Source organism: Anopheles moucheti, chromosome 2 (genome assembly GCF_943734755.1).
Source record: "Anopheles moucheti chromosome 2, idAnoMoucSN_F20_07, whole genome shotgun sequence".
NCBI classification, from domain to species: Eukaryota; Metazoa; Arthropoda; class Insecta; order Diptera; family Culicidae; genus Anopheles; species Anopheles moucheti.
Genome location: NC_069140.1, coordinates 73165636 through 73180268, shown reverse-complemented (window position 1 = coordinate 73180268; position 14633 = coordinate 73165636). Strand labels below are relative to the sequence as shown.

The window sequence follows — 14633 nt, the reverse complement described above, 5'->3', positions numbered from 1 at the left end:
CGAGTCAAAAAATGCGCTAAAAATGACCAGTTTTTCAAGCTCTGATACCAGGAGAGCATGCAATGCAGGAGGATGCTTTTTCCGTGTCAATCGAGTCAGACACGCGCATATCAAACGCGCTAATAAAACACGCGCAGAAAACGCGCTCGAGTCAGAAAACGCGCTAAATCATCCACTGCTCTCCTGGTATCGGAAAACTGAAAACAGCTGGTTTGTATCTGAGATGGGCTGTAGGGTTAAAAATCCTTCTGAGTATCTACCTCTTGAACACGGCTTTGGTAAGAATTCCTTTGGCATACACGGTAGTTAGTTACTGTGATTCTTCGAGTAGGGCAACTGACCCTGCGCTCACAAGCCCCACGCAGTACCTCTGGAAGGCCACGTGCACAGCGTGGCACTAGGTTGTCTTCTCCACGTTCAGGTAGCCCAGGAACCTAGACTATTCCTGGAACCTGGACTCCCATTCCTGTTTCTTCTTGGACCTTACCTTAGTAAGTAAATTCTATTTGCTCTTTAGGATCTGCAACACAGATAGTGGCCGTATGTCCTATATACTGAAGATCAGAAACAAGGTGACCAGATGACACCCGATCCAATCGCGAAATGAATCCCAAACCGGACGTGTTGTTCAGTCGTAAGTTAGCGACTCCACTGCTTAACCAATCATTTCAACTTACTTTTCGGAATTAAAAAAAAAGATCTCATTCGGCTACTATCTTCTTCGTTTCTTCTGTTTTCTTTTTTTATTCTCATAATTTTTCACATTTTTTCATTGAATTTCTTCTCTTTCGCTTTCACTCGCTCTCTCTCTCTCTCTCTCTCTCTCTGTGTTTCATGATGATGTTCGCAATTGTCATTATTTTCGGTAGATCTTTACATTCTAACCCCCGAGTAGTTTAGATGAATGTTGTACCTACGGGGGTTCTGTTTGTTATATTCATTCTCTTCTGCTTCCCCTGTAACTCCCCCGCATATTGAAGCCCCTAATATTGCTGTCCAACGGGTGGCGGATGGTTACAAAGGGTTTCGATTGTGTTTAACAAAAGATGGGTTTGTGTTCCACTTTGTAACTTATCGGTTTAAAAGTAAATGTACGCGTAGCAGGTTAAGGTAGTCGGTGTCCTGTTTTTAGCTAGTTAACGGTAGCAGGATCTTCCTTTCCGTTTTTGTTTAAAGCTTCCTCTCACAACAAAACACTCGGCTTGTTTTCAACAGGTTTCACAATCTAATGCACACGTGTTTCCGTTTCCGTTCCACTTGAGGGTGTGTGTGTGGGTGTGCGCGATGGAACTAGATTGTTTGTGTTTTGTGCTCACAAACTCCTCACTTGCATATCCTTCCTTTCGTGGTTTGATCGCTGCAGTCATGTCGGATTCGGAGCGGGAAGATTCGCCGGGCATGTTGATCGTACACAACCCTCAAACGCAGTGTGTTTCACCAGTTGACGTTTCTTCCTGCTGAATTTAGATGTATTGAACTACATTTCCATCCAGCCGATTCCGTGCGACCACAACGAAGGCAAGGAAGGATCTAGCCAGTTGAAAATAGCGCGGGAAAATCGATTCCTCGCGACGAAGCAATCATGCCCATGAGTAACACTCGGAGGACCCGGTAACATCCAGTTCCGTTTGTTTCAGCATCTAAACGCGCGGAAGGGACTTAGCCGTCTGCTCTCGCTTCGGAGGAACCCATTTTGCCACAATTTCCACTGGTTGCCTCTACCCATGCCCTAAGATCCGCGCACTACACGCATGGGACCGCTCCTTCCAAGAGGGGGGGGGTATGGAGTGGTGGTGTTGGGTTGTTCATTGGCACGACATGTGCGCGCGGATTGCCCTACCAAAAAGGACTGGCTGGCATGGGATTTTCTCTTTATCGTTTTGTATCGGTGTGTGTGTGTGTGTGTGTCTTCTATCTCTCGTTTAAGTTCTGGTCAGATGGTCCGCACCAGTAATGGTCACTCCCTATTTATATACAATATACACGCAACTCGTGTGGGATCGTTGGCAATCGTGACCTTGTGGGACACAGTATCTCCTCTCCATGAAGAGATACCGTGTGTGTTCTTCCTTTCTTCTTCTTCTCTCCCTCTGTCTGGTCTTAGTAAGATACCGAAGATGTTGGTCGTATCTCTTACGTATGTGTGTCTTCTCTCTCCTCTTGATGTTTTCTTCTTGCTAAATCTGTTCTTGTGCAAAGTGGACAACCGCGATCTCCGAATCGGTGAAAGAAATTCCAAACTCCATACCGTCAATCACGGACACGGAGTTCGGTCTAACTACGGTTTGGAGTGATAACGGTTGTCAGTAGATCTGGATCTGATTTGGTAAAAATAAGAACTATTCCTTCCTACAATACAGCCCCCTATTACCAGCCTATTATCGGCTGCGCCATACAGTGAACTTAATTCATCCATTAGAACAAGGCACAGAGGGACCTTGGTCGCCCTAGATGTTGTGGAGTTCGAGCTGCTCCGTACCGTGTCCTAACAGTTGTCCTATCTCTTTTAATTGGTTTTGGCTGATGTTTTAATGCTGTTATGTTTCTTCTCTCCCCTAAGCTTATTTGAAAAATTGTCTCGTCTCGCGATTGTATTCTTTCCGTACACCTATGATGATGATAATGATCGAATATTACTACATGTACGTGTAACGAACGCATATGAATGTATAGTTTGTTTCCCTTTCCCATTTTCTGCTGGTTTTAGTTTTATCCTTAATTGTTTAGCACGCGCGATCAGTGGTCTTGTTTTACCGCCCGTTGCCATTTTTGTTTGCATAGCTCCCTTTTGTTTGTTGGATTCATTTCGTTTCGTTGCGATGTTATATGAAAACGTGCAAAAACCCCTGGTAATTAAGCTCAATAATATGCACATCCTTCAAAACCCTTTCCTCCGTGTTCCACTCTTCGCTATTGCCACCGGATGTACTCACTCATCCACACACGCGCGTTGGGTTCGGTCTGTCGTCCATTAGCTGTTTTTAATATCGAGATAGTTGGATTCCGGGACGTAAAACAAAAAACTTTGCTAATACTCTTGCATTTTACGCATCCCCGCCTCATAGTTGCGGCGGCGGAACGGGTCTTGTTTTCAAAAAAAAGCATTGAAACGGAAACCAGATCTCCTTAGAAGGGCAATGTTTTCGAAAAGTTTCCCCCCATTTATTTCTTTACCGAACGAGCACCTGTATCCGTTTACTTGTCGAACACAGTCTACCTCCTCACATCAACCACAACCACACCATAAACCGGGCGTGTGAGATTATTACCGTAAACCGTTTGTCGAAAAATAACACAAAATGCAACATTCATTCCGGGGTGGGTTTTCGGGGAAACCGTAAAGAAGGGGGAAAACCTTTATTCTCGATCTGGCTCGTCTGTTGGATCTAATCTGTGTAACTTCACCCGTGGTTTGTTTTGTTGTTACTGTTGCATCTACCGTTTTGCAATGATGTTTTCCGTGTGATGGTTCGTGATGGAAGCTTTTATCACAGACTTGAAAACATTCCTTCTGTGCGACATCACCTGCCAAACACAGCACAACTCCCCACACCGACGCTATGGCACACCCAGTCCGGTTAAATCCGAGTTGGGTGCACTGCATGCGGGCCAAAAACAAGATGTTCCGTTCTGTGGTGGACACCATGATACGATCAAGGAAAATCCTCAGGTGCACACAATGCACAGACTTTCTCATTTCTTTACTGCCTGCACGCTTCTGTCTGTCCATTCCTGCCGATTTCCCGTCAATCTTATGCCCTAGGCAGTCTGTCCTGTGTGTCAGACGTGTGTTTGTGTGTAAATGTGCTCGCGCGTCCGTGTGTTTGTGTGCGTGTGTGGGTGTAGGAGTGAGAGTGAGTTTGGAAAATTTACATGTACATAAATTAAGTTTACAATTAAATACACATTATTTTACATAAATACAAATAGTCTTTTGTTTTAGTTCCGGAAGTTGTTTTCAGATTTCATTTAACATGCCGCCTGTCTTCAAAACACAACCAACAGCGCGGTGCAGCCTTTCTAGTGTTCGGGGATGGGTGTAAATGGCAACAACGTTTCCGTGATTTTTGGAAGCGAACTCTGAACTCTGATCTCTGAGTTTGTTGTACAGTACATTATATTGAAGCTTAACTGTCCCCCGCCAACAAGGCAAGTAAAGATTGCAAAGTAACAGGATATTGGGATCCTCCCTTTACCTTATCGGTGAGACATACCGCTAGTGTTGTTGGGTTTGTCACATTTTCGTGTTGTTGGTTCTGCCTGTTTGTTTTACCCTAGGATGTAAATTATGTGTTGTTATTTTTTTTTAGGAATTTTGTTCAGCACCTGTTATTTGTTCGCAGCGATCGGTGTTGATCTTGCTGAACAGTTTCGTTTTTGATTATGCAATGCGTGCCCATGCACCATATATCAGGCTGATAATCTACAGGTGTCCCATGGTTAGATTGCGGCAAGTTTTTCTTGATGTTCCTATCGGTGGCAGTAGTGACACCGGTATACTGTGTTGGTGGAGAACTTGGATGGTACCTTTTCTCGTATGCGATGATAATTTGTTGCTAGTGATGGCGCGTTGTTGGTTGCATTGCATATTTCGCTCGCTTAGTACTTTGCGTGTTGATTGATCCATGTCCGAAACCACTACTACTGGTGGCACGCAACCAGCAAGGGACACCGTGGAGTGAATTAGCGTTGGCAGTGCTAATTTATTTCGTGTACAGGTAGATGGCGACGATAAGACCGTACAGACCCAACACTTCGGCGAAAATGAGGATCAAAATCATACCGACGAACAGTCGCGGCTGCTGGGCAGTACCACGGACACCAGCATCACCGACGATACCGATGGCGAAACCGGCAGCCAATCCCGAGAAACCGACAGCCAAACCAGCGCCGAGATGAATGAAGCCCCTACAATCACAAGAAGGTAATGGTAAAAAACAATGAGTGTGAATAAAAACATTTAATGAAAAAATACAAAAATACGATAAATCTAACATTATCGTTATGGTAAAATTGCATAACTTCTATGGGTCTACGGTCTCAAATAGAAAAAATATATAATAGCGACATAAGTTTAACATAAATTGTTTCAAACGATTTGATAAGGGCGTAGGAATTGATCGAATGCAATTTAACCATCACGCAAGTACAGGTTCATTCAGAAACTCAAAAACATCCCTCTAATGAATGCCCTTGTCCGTTCATGGAATTGTAAATATCCTTTTCCCTACTTTTGATTATCGTGGTCAATTTTAACTTTTCACGTTATCATAGGTATCTCTATGCGCAAACTCCGCCTTTACAAACATACTATTCTTTCTCTCTCGCTTCTCTCGCTCTATTTTTGTCTCCTAATCGAATGGAACCGCACCACAAGGATAATTAGAGAGTGAAAGTTTTTGCACCTACGAATGTCATATGGCAAAAATGGAAAAGTTATCGCATTAATATGGATTGAAAGCATGTCATAAACATCCTAGAGGGTTCGTTAACGATAGGGCAATTTGCAGCGAATAAGTATAGAATGGTGAACACTTACTTGTACAGCGAATATTTCGATGGCTCATCCAGGGAACCGGCGATCAGAACTGCCACGACCAGACCGTAAATGGCAATGATACCCGCCATGACAACGGGAATGATGGACTTCATGATCAACTCCGGACGCATCACCGACATGGCGGCAATACCTGTGCCGGACTTGGCCGTACCATAGGCAGCACCGAGAGCTGAAATGTAGAACATAACGCGATGGATTAGTGCGGATTGCGAGATAGTTAACCGAGATAGACAAATATAACCGGGGATTCTTAAAAAAGGGGTAACGTATGGGATGAGATAAACATAGAACCCTAATAAAGACGATAAAAGTTACAATATTGTAATCAAATCTCAACCATTCTTCACAATAATTTAAATTGGCCCTTTTTTAAAATGGATTGAAAACAAACGATTCTAAAAATTTTATATTTTACTACCAGTTATGACTTAATTTAGCATCATGGGAACTTTATCGCTTATTGTAATAGAATTTCATAAAAAAAGCATTCCGGAGGTGACACTACAAGAGAAAACTACAACCTACAACATATGGCTCTTGCTTCTGCTATCCCATTCGTAGCAACTAACTCTGCATTTACGAAGGATGAATATGTCCGTAATGCAACATAAATCATTGTCCACCGTGTAGGTAGCTGGTGAAAGATGGTTATTGATCAGATCTTAAAATGGGAACGGAAGCACACGAAGGTGTAGCTGTAGGCTCACCACAGGTTGAAACCATCGAGTGATGAAATTCAACCGTATTGTTCTCCGCTAGTCAACATATCGGAGTGTCGAAAGCCTCCGGAGAAGAATGATATGTTTCACCACTACACATCACACTACAGCCGTATACACCCGCTCACAACGCACATCGAACAGATGCCCTTGCGCCCCAGCACACTTTCGTGGCCTTTAAATTGAACAGGAACTTCTCGGGCGCGTTCTCTGATGCTGCCGCCGAGAGAACTTAACGGCCCACAATTCGGCGATATTGATAAAGGCTAGTAGAAAAACAAAAAAAAAACATAATCGTGTGATAACACCCTCTGTTTTTCAAACGTCTATAACCCAGAAACAATTCTAACCGAAAAAAATCGTACATAGCATGGAGTGTCTAGCGTTTTACTAAGCTTCGTCTAAAAACAGGACCAGAAAATGGGAAATAAGCAGATTTACAAAATAGGGAACATTCTGAAACGTAACTGACGTGGGCTACCGCAGACTAGCCGGTACGCTGGAAGCATGGAAAATGATCCGAAGGGGTCACATGACGAAATTCCGCGCGGCATTACGCATTGGATCGCCACTGTGATTGTGCATGTATGCGTGGTGACGTTGTTGTACACCCTGTCCTACCCACTTTTCCAACCCCCCTACGATCACGTGAAGATCGGATAGAGCAGTGTCAATGTGCATCACCAACACACAACAGGTGAGCCACCAATAACAATATCAGTGCATGAGGTGCGAATGAGCATAACAGGCACACGGTGATTTTGGAACGAAGGCAACCAAACCAATTGGGAAACAACAATATCAATGTGTTTGTGTGTCGTGGTAGTAGTGTGGTATAGCGTTTTTTTTTTTTTGCAAACACAGTGTGTACAATTGGAAAGAAGAGCTATGCGTTCACATGATCCATTTGCTGCACAAAAGACAGCGTGACAGCAGTTTGTCGTCGTATCGGTCATATGACTGCCATACGTACGTACGACCATATCAAAGTGCCGTGTACAGTTAGGGCAGGCTTGTGCGGTTTTTAACGATAAGGCTAATGGAACCGTAAATGTACATGTTTGCGTACAACAGTGGGCGCAATACAACGCACGAAACCACTACGCGTTTAGCGCTGTATGCTTGACAGATGAACTGTCTCTAATGATGCTGATTCATAGCTTAAAATGCATGAAGAAAGCCTACCATAAAGGTTTATAGTTTCAATACTGATTTTTTAACACAGATTTTAGATTTTTGACAACACATTCAAAATAGGGCTTCTGGTTCCGTCGGTGGTACAAGAGTTCGAATTTTACAACATTCAACACTATTTGAAGCTTTCCAATCGTCATGTTTAGGATGCTGGCAAAACCCCGTGTGTCAGTGTGAATCGATCCAGTGACGTCATTAATTTCCAAATTCATGGAACCTGCTAGCTAGCTGCCAGAGTTCCAGTTTGGTAACCTTTATCGTTCGTTTCAACATTTTCGTCATTTATTCGATAAACCTCAAAAGAAACATCAAATAAATATGTTAAAAAAAGCTGGTGATACAAAAAGCTATAGAGAGAAAAAGAGAAGAGAGAGAGAGAAACAGGAATCCACACATTCCGAGTGGAAATCTTCAACTGAAGAAAAATCGATAATCCTCTCCACATCCTACGCATTTCATTTTTGCATCGCATGGTGGTGGTTATTAGTATCCTTTCGTCTGTAGAAGTCTTTTCGTATTTAACTTGCCGATAGCCTCGTGAGCGGACCCATGTGAACAACATCACAACATACCACCACCATCATCATTTTGCGCGAATGGCTCATGAGGGCAACAAAAAGATGAGGTGGCTCCAGAGCAGTCGATCATGTGACAGAGATAATCGCCTCTAATGTGCTGCGTCCCGGGCTGACCGATGGATGGAAAATGGTTCTCCCGGAAGCATATTGTACCCGTAGCAGCAAGTCACGCGGGACATATTTCTATTACACACCCTAAAAGTGTTACATTGTAAAGAAAGGATCACCTCGAGAAGGTTTACCAGTTGGAAAAATGGGAAACATTTTAACCTTAGCAATCAGTGCACACTGTTTCGAGTCATGTGGTACAGTCCCGTGATGTACGTTGAGAGCCTACAGTAGGAAAAAGCGCCCGAAATTTTGCAAATAGAAGTTTTGTTCGTAAAAGGATGATAAAACACAGGTTTTCGCCTTGGACAGCTTCCGAAGCCGTGTTCACACACGTTTTGCATTATTAATGGAAAATGTTTTCCAGAATGTCGCTGTATGTGGGTGCATACATACATACATACACATGTGTACCATTCGGTTGGAAGAGATAGAGAGAGGATTTACATTCTTCCTTCTCTCGGGCACACAGTCAATCATCGCAGCCCATCGTAGTAGTCCTTGGCCCCAAAATCAATAATAATCCTCCAAAAGGGAACTCCACACAAACGCCAAAACTCTCTTTCTCTCCTAATGGTACACCTTTCGGCAATGAAATTTAGGATGGTGTTGGCAACTTTCCCCCCCATATTGTAGTTTCCATCTTGGAGTACACCTTTTCTCCTGTTGTGTTTTCCTGTTTGTAGCGCAAAGTAGTGTCATGTTTCTTGTAGGCTCTCCGTGAACTTCATTTATTCTACGCACTTTTAGCGATCAAAAGAGGCACTCTCTTCCTTTCTCTACATTTAAGTTATGCTCTTACATAAATTTGCACAAAACTATCACAGAAATAACACCTTCGATATATATATTGTATCTTTCTATCAAGTTAACTCAAGCTAAACGAAGACTCTTTTGTATAAGGTTACCTTTGTACGTAAAAAACACCTTTCTATGACATTGATTACATGCTGAAAGCGCTTTTCATTCATAGCCATTATGAAAATGCATGAAATTGGGCCTGTTCTGTGAAGGGCTGTGCCTTTTTTCGCTCTCCATAGTGATACTCTTGCGAAAAAAGGGAAAAGGAATATCAAGATTCGCGCAAAAACGAAAAGTGGTCACGAGGGCACTTGCGCGCACACAAACACACAAATGAACACACATTATATGGCTACACGCACACACACACACAAGAGAAGATACACATACACACATACACAGAGACACGGGTCGCGCTCACATGACACGGGCGCTGGTCTTGTCACGGGAAGGCAACTAGCAAGGACGGAAAGATTACGGATTTTCCACTCCAAAGACGGAGTTTTCCACGCAGATTGCAAAATGGTGTGTCGAAAAATCCCCATGTTACGGACACACACAACGGCAAGAAAGAAGGGGGAGGCAGGGACTGTGTTTTCTCTTACCGCTGAAAATGATAGCAGCTGCTGCGCCCATAACTCCGAAGAAGGGCGAGTAGACGGGGTTTTCTTCCGGCAGGGCCATTGTTGCTGTGTTTTTTCCTTTACTTTGCTGTTACTTTTCACCGAACCGTGTCGTTGTTCCTTCAGAAGCGCAGCTTTTACTGTTCACTTCGTACTGCTGCTGCTACTCGGTGTTGATGACACACACACAAGGAGAGAGACACTCGGGAGAGATGACCGACACGACACACTCGCTGAAAACGTCAAGGAAGAATGAAAAAAATTTGCCCACACCCGCGCGTATATATAAACGGGAGAGGCCGAACATTGGCCGAATGTCGACGCGAAGCGATACTCCGAATTTCCGAACGTATGTTCGAATTCCGCTGTCAGAACTGCCAAACGTTCGAACATGGGTTTTGGGTTTGAAACGAATATTCGGGTCTTTTCAACTTGTACATTCGGATTTAAGGACGATTTAAGATCAGATTTTAGTAAAGAGAAATTAACGAAAGATTTTTTCATTCATATATGTGCATTTGAGAGATATGTTACAAAATTTAACGGATATTCCAAATATTCATCGACATGTCGAACGACGAGGTTTCGAACTGATAGTTTCAAATGTTTGCAAGGTGTATACAATGATCGTTATTGATTTTTAGGTATTTGTTAAAATATCAAATTATAAATTACATCAACATGGATTAACTTTCTTCGAAAAATGGTATATATTTTGGACAGACTATACAAAATTTTCAATTCCCTCAATCCAAGCGCATATTAATACATCCCACGGTTCTAAGCAGGTGGAAGAGACGAGGGACTACTGATCTTCTATAGTAAAAACGATCACTCCCAAAAAAACATGATAATTTCATGGTCAATTGGTCAGCACGAGTTCGATAAAAGAAGTTACTACGTCGGAAGAGGAACGCTGAAACGCCTCCCAACATTTTTTTTTGTGAAACAACTCTCCAATCACGCACGCATGCAAACTGCCAATTTTTTCCCACCCCATCCCATTCCAAGGGAAGACAATCCCCTAAGGTTGCCGCATGCATGGGGCTGAACGGTACGCGCATCACATGGCGATTACGTAGGAGCGATCTCCGTTCGTTTGCTTTACCATCATATGACCTGCAAATTGTAGCATGATTACAATTACAATTACGGTTTCGACTGCTGCTTAGCTACACTGCCGGTTGTGTCTCATAAGATAAGACTGTTCCGTTCTAGTATTGTCCAGCATTTGAAATATTAATATTTAAGATATTTTTCAAAGATACACTGGGTTTTTCTAAGATGTATAAGAGTTGAATGCTTCACTATCACGTATTTCTATACTAAAAACATAACACCATTTCAGAACTCTTACTTAAATTAACAGGATAAGCAAGCAACACTTTCAGAACGTTCCACAACATGTAGCAGAAAAACAAACAGGAAAATCTACTAGCGCAACGACATGTGATGTACGCAAACTCTCTATTTGAATAACCTGGATTAATATTAAGACTGCTACGTTGAACTGTAGATAGCAATCAGATAGTGAATCCGGTATTACGTGAACACGTATCTAAGGGAGTGGTGTTATTTAACAAATAAGCCTAAAAAACGTTAAACGTCGTTACAATTTCTACCTTCGAAACTCCAATCAATAAAAATCAACGTTTAATCATGACCACAATTGTAAAACATTCATCTACAACGTCAATGCTTTTGTTGTATCAGTTTGATCAACAATTTTTAAAAACGAATACTCATTGTATATACACGAGAGGGGGTAAAAGTGTAAAAGTATCTGAAGGGGTCTTATCAGTGCGTCTCCTTCACATGGTTTCAATTTTATCAAGCCCAAAAAACCACGTGCTGGCAGAAGTACAATGCAGCTGATTAGCGTGTTTAGCACTGTCGTGATACGGTACACCCTTCGACACCTTCGTTTCAGTGCATGGTATGTGCTTCAACTGCGTGGTCATATTCTTTCAATTACTCTGTTGCTCTATAAATAAACAGAAAAAAAAGTTTACATAAAACACCCCTCGGTCAGCTGACTTTATCTGGCATGCACGTTTATGTAGATAGAACCTGCATAATGTACGCACCTGCATAGTAGTGCATAGTGCATTTTTTACCTTCTTCAAAACTCCCAATGTGCATCTTCTACGATGGCAGTACATGAGACTTGTCTAAGACGGGATCATGTGATAGCAATTGATACACCCTTCACCCTTACGACCATTGCTGGATTTCAATCCTGATCCATAATTTGAATTTGAATAAAGTGCATAGTTCTTTGGGACCTACGAGCTATGCTTCTTGATTCAGCTCAAATTCAGGTTCATATCTTCTATAGTAATACCATATCCAACATAACTATCATCTTTAGGATGCTTTTACCTATCACCATTCTTTAGCAAAGTTATCTCCTTTTCTCATTCTGAAACGTTAGTTCTATTCACCGTTGCGTAATATCCCTATATTAGAATTTTATTTTAAAACACGTACCTAGAAGCGAAAGCAAAGAGCATCTAATGTTTATCCAGAACCTTCTGCAGTAGATCGTTCATGCTGGTCAGCAGCATGCGTGGATCATCTACCAAACCAGCCCCCACCATGGCATTAGAGAAGAGCTGTTTCGCCAGCAGTTCTGCCAGGTCTGGATCACTGGATGTGAGTTTGTGCAGCTTCTTGATGATCGGATGTCTGGAAAAGAAAGAGACACGTTATAAGATATACTTCCATTTGGCAAAACCAATCCCAATACCCCACATACTTACTTTGGATTAATTTCAAACTGCGGTTGCAGCAGCGCGTAACGGTTCTCTTCGCTAATGTTATGGCTTTGGGTCTTGATGAAGTGCCGAGCGGCGGCCATTTCTTCCACCGTTACTACGCACGGATGTGTGTCGAGTTTGCCGGTCGTCTTGACGTTCGACACCTTGCCGACTAGTTTCTGTTTCAACCACGGTAGCAGTTCATCGATTTGCGTTTTCAGCAGTGATCCCTCGATCAGACCGTCCTGGTCGGCTCCATCGGTAGCTGCATCCGAACGACGCATCTCCTTCTCAACCGAGACGAGGTTCTTGCCGAGGTACATGCCTAGTTGCATCAGTACCAGCTCGTCGTAAGCTTCGTAGCAGAACAACACCTCAATGCCGCGCTTTTTCAGCGACTCATAGTACGGAGATGCTTCGGCCAGGGTGCGATTCGGTGCGGCCAGATAGTAGATGTCTTTCTGGCCGTCGGCCTGCCGTTGACAGTACTCGGGCAACGATACCGTCCGATCGGGTTCCTTGCTCGTTTCGAACCGTAACAGTTTAGCAATCTCTTCCTTCTCCTGCTGTTCCTGGCTGGTGACGATTCCTTCCTTCAGGAAGAGACCATAGTCTTTGTAGAATTTATCGTAACTTTCCGGTTCCTTTTGGGAACGATCGTGCAGGAAGCGTAGCGTGCGATTGGTAAGGGCCGTTCGTAACTTTCGAATCAGCGCACTGTTCTGCAACAGCTCGCGGCTCAGATTGAGTGGAATGTCCTCCGAATCGACGACTCCCTTCAGAAAACGTAACCATTTCGGGAGCAAATTTTCCGTCTTCGATTGAATTAGCACCTTGCGAGTGTACAATGCCACTCCGCTGTCTGCGTCGCGTGACATTTCGAACAGGCCCGGTTTACCCTCGGGGAAGTACAGCAGCGCCCGAATACTTAACGGAACGTCCGTCTTGTAGTGCAACGTGAACCGTGGCGTGTCGAACGTGTTGCCAACGAACCGATAGAATTCGTTATGCTGCTCACCGGTCACCTGCTTCGGTTCCATCAACCAAATCGGTTGGATTTGATTTGCTTGCTTGCCGTTCAGGAAGATGGGACTACCGACAAAGTTACTGTACCGCCGGATCACCTCCCGGATACGGTCCTCATCCGAAAACTCACGGCAGTCCGACTTGAGGTGGATCACAATCTTCGTTCCGATTGCTACGTTTTCCGCCTCCTGAATTTCGAATGTGCCCGATCCATCCGAGGACCATTTTAAGCCGGGAGCACCAGCACGAGACGAACGGGTGTACACGTCCACCCGGTCCGCTACCATGAACGCCGAGTAAAACCCAACACCGAACTGGCCAATAATGTTCTGTACGTTTTCCTGCGTGCCACGGCCACTCTCTTTCAGCTGCTCGATAAAGTGCTTCGAGCCGGACCGCGCAATCGTACCAAGATTGGCCACAAGTTCTTCACGCGTCATACCAATACCGGTGTCCTGAATTGTCAGCTGACGGTCCTGCTTATTCGTGCCAATATGTATCTCGAGCGCACGATCCGCTTCCGCAAACTCGCCGGTTTCACCACCGTCGGAGGAGGTTTGGGTGAGAAAGCGGAACTTTTCCAACGCATCACTTGCATTCGAAACGAGCTCTCGTACAAACACTTCCTTGTCGGAGTAGAGTGACCGGGCCACAATGTCCAGCAGCATGCGTGTTTCAGCCTGAAACTCATGCTTATCCGTTGTTCCAACCGCTTTCTCCTGGTCGCGTATGATCGAGTGATATCCTTCTTCGGCCACTTTGGTGCTTAGTGTCCTGTGGGCGGGCATCCATTTGGGACATGCTTGGTGTGCTAGAAAGATGAAGATGAGATAAGTCTAAACTAATCGCACAATTGCGTAACAATGTTGATGCTGCTGGAAATCGCAGCATGTTTTGTTTTACCCTGGATCAATGCTGGCGTTGATGGGAGACTGGTAGCTGGCAGCAAACATCTTGCAAATGATGCGGATGGCCGAATCAGTCTGCTCACACGGAGCAATCCGTTAACAACGCTCATTGTTAACAAACCGGCGAAATAAACAATTCACACAGAGTCCGAACAGGCGGATCGAGCACGCGATTTTTGACACAATTTCATTCGAGGTATCTCCACTGACAAGGAGGAAAAGAGATGGAGTATGTTTACACTTTATTCTGATACATATTTTGCATTCAGTTTAAGCTCAACTATCGTCGTATAACGACTAATGAGGAAATTAGAAATGATTCTTGTGCATTTCTTTTATTAATACCGCAGTATTACG

At 43.7% G+C, this 14633-nt stretch overlaps 2 protein-coding genes across 2 annotated transcripts; both read right to left on the bottom strand.

Annotated features, from left to right (window-relative positions):
- Positions 1-698: 698 nt before the first annotated feature.
- LOC128299094 (V-type proton ATPase 16 kDa proteolipid subunit c) lies at positions 699-9819 on the bottom strand. The gene is made up of 3 exons (XM_053034956.1): positions 9566-9819; positions 5540-5729; positions 699-4908 (listed from the first exon to the last, which is right to left on the bottom strand). The coding sequence occupies exons 1-3, from the start codon at positions 9642-9644 to the stop codon at positions 4704-4706; spliced, it is 474 nt and encodes a 157-aa protein (XP_052890916.1). The 5' UTR covers positions 9645-9819; the 3' UTR covers positions 699-4703.
- Positions 9820-11638: 1819 nt separating this feature from the next.
- LOC128309545 (heat shock protein 75 kDa, mitochondrial) lies at positions 11639-14428 on the bottom strand. The gene is made up of 3 exons (XM_053045963.1): positions 14272-14428; positions 12346-14179; positions 11639-12271 (listed from the first exon to the last, which is right to left on the bottom strand). The coding sequence occupies exons 1-3, from the start codon at positions 14384-14386 to the stop codon at positions 12097-12099; spliced, it is 2124 nt and encodes a 707-aa protein (XP_052901923.1). The 5' UTR covers positions 14387-14428; the 3' UTR covers positions 11639-12096.
- Positions 14429-14633: the final 205 nt, after the last annotated feature.

Coding starts and splice junctions, on each gene's coding strand:
- LOC128299094 (XM_053034956.1), bottom strand. CDS start 9,644: ATGGCCCTGCCGGAAGAAAACCCCGTCTACTCGCCCTTCTTCGGAGTT. Junction 5,730..9,565: donor AGCTGCTATCATTTTCAGCG/GTAAGAGAAAAC, acceptor TCTACATTTCAG/CTCTCGGTGCTGCCTATGGT. Junction 4,909..5,539: donor TCGAAATATTCGCTGTACAA/GTAAGTGTTCAC, acceptor TTGTGATTGTAG/GGGCTTCATTCATCTCGGCG.
- LOC128309545 (XM_053045963.1), bottom strand. CDS start 14,386: ATGAGCGTTGTTAACGGATTGCTCCGTGTGAGCAGACTGATTCGGCCA. Junction 14,180..14,271: donor AACGCCAGCATTGATCCAGG/GTAAAACAAAAC, acceptor TCATCTTTCTAG/CACACCAAGCATGTCCCAAA. Junction 12,272..12,345: donor CAGTTTGAAATTAATCCAAA/GTAAGTATGTGG, acceptor TTTCTTTTCCAG/ACATCCGATCATCAAGAAGC.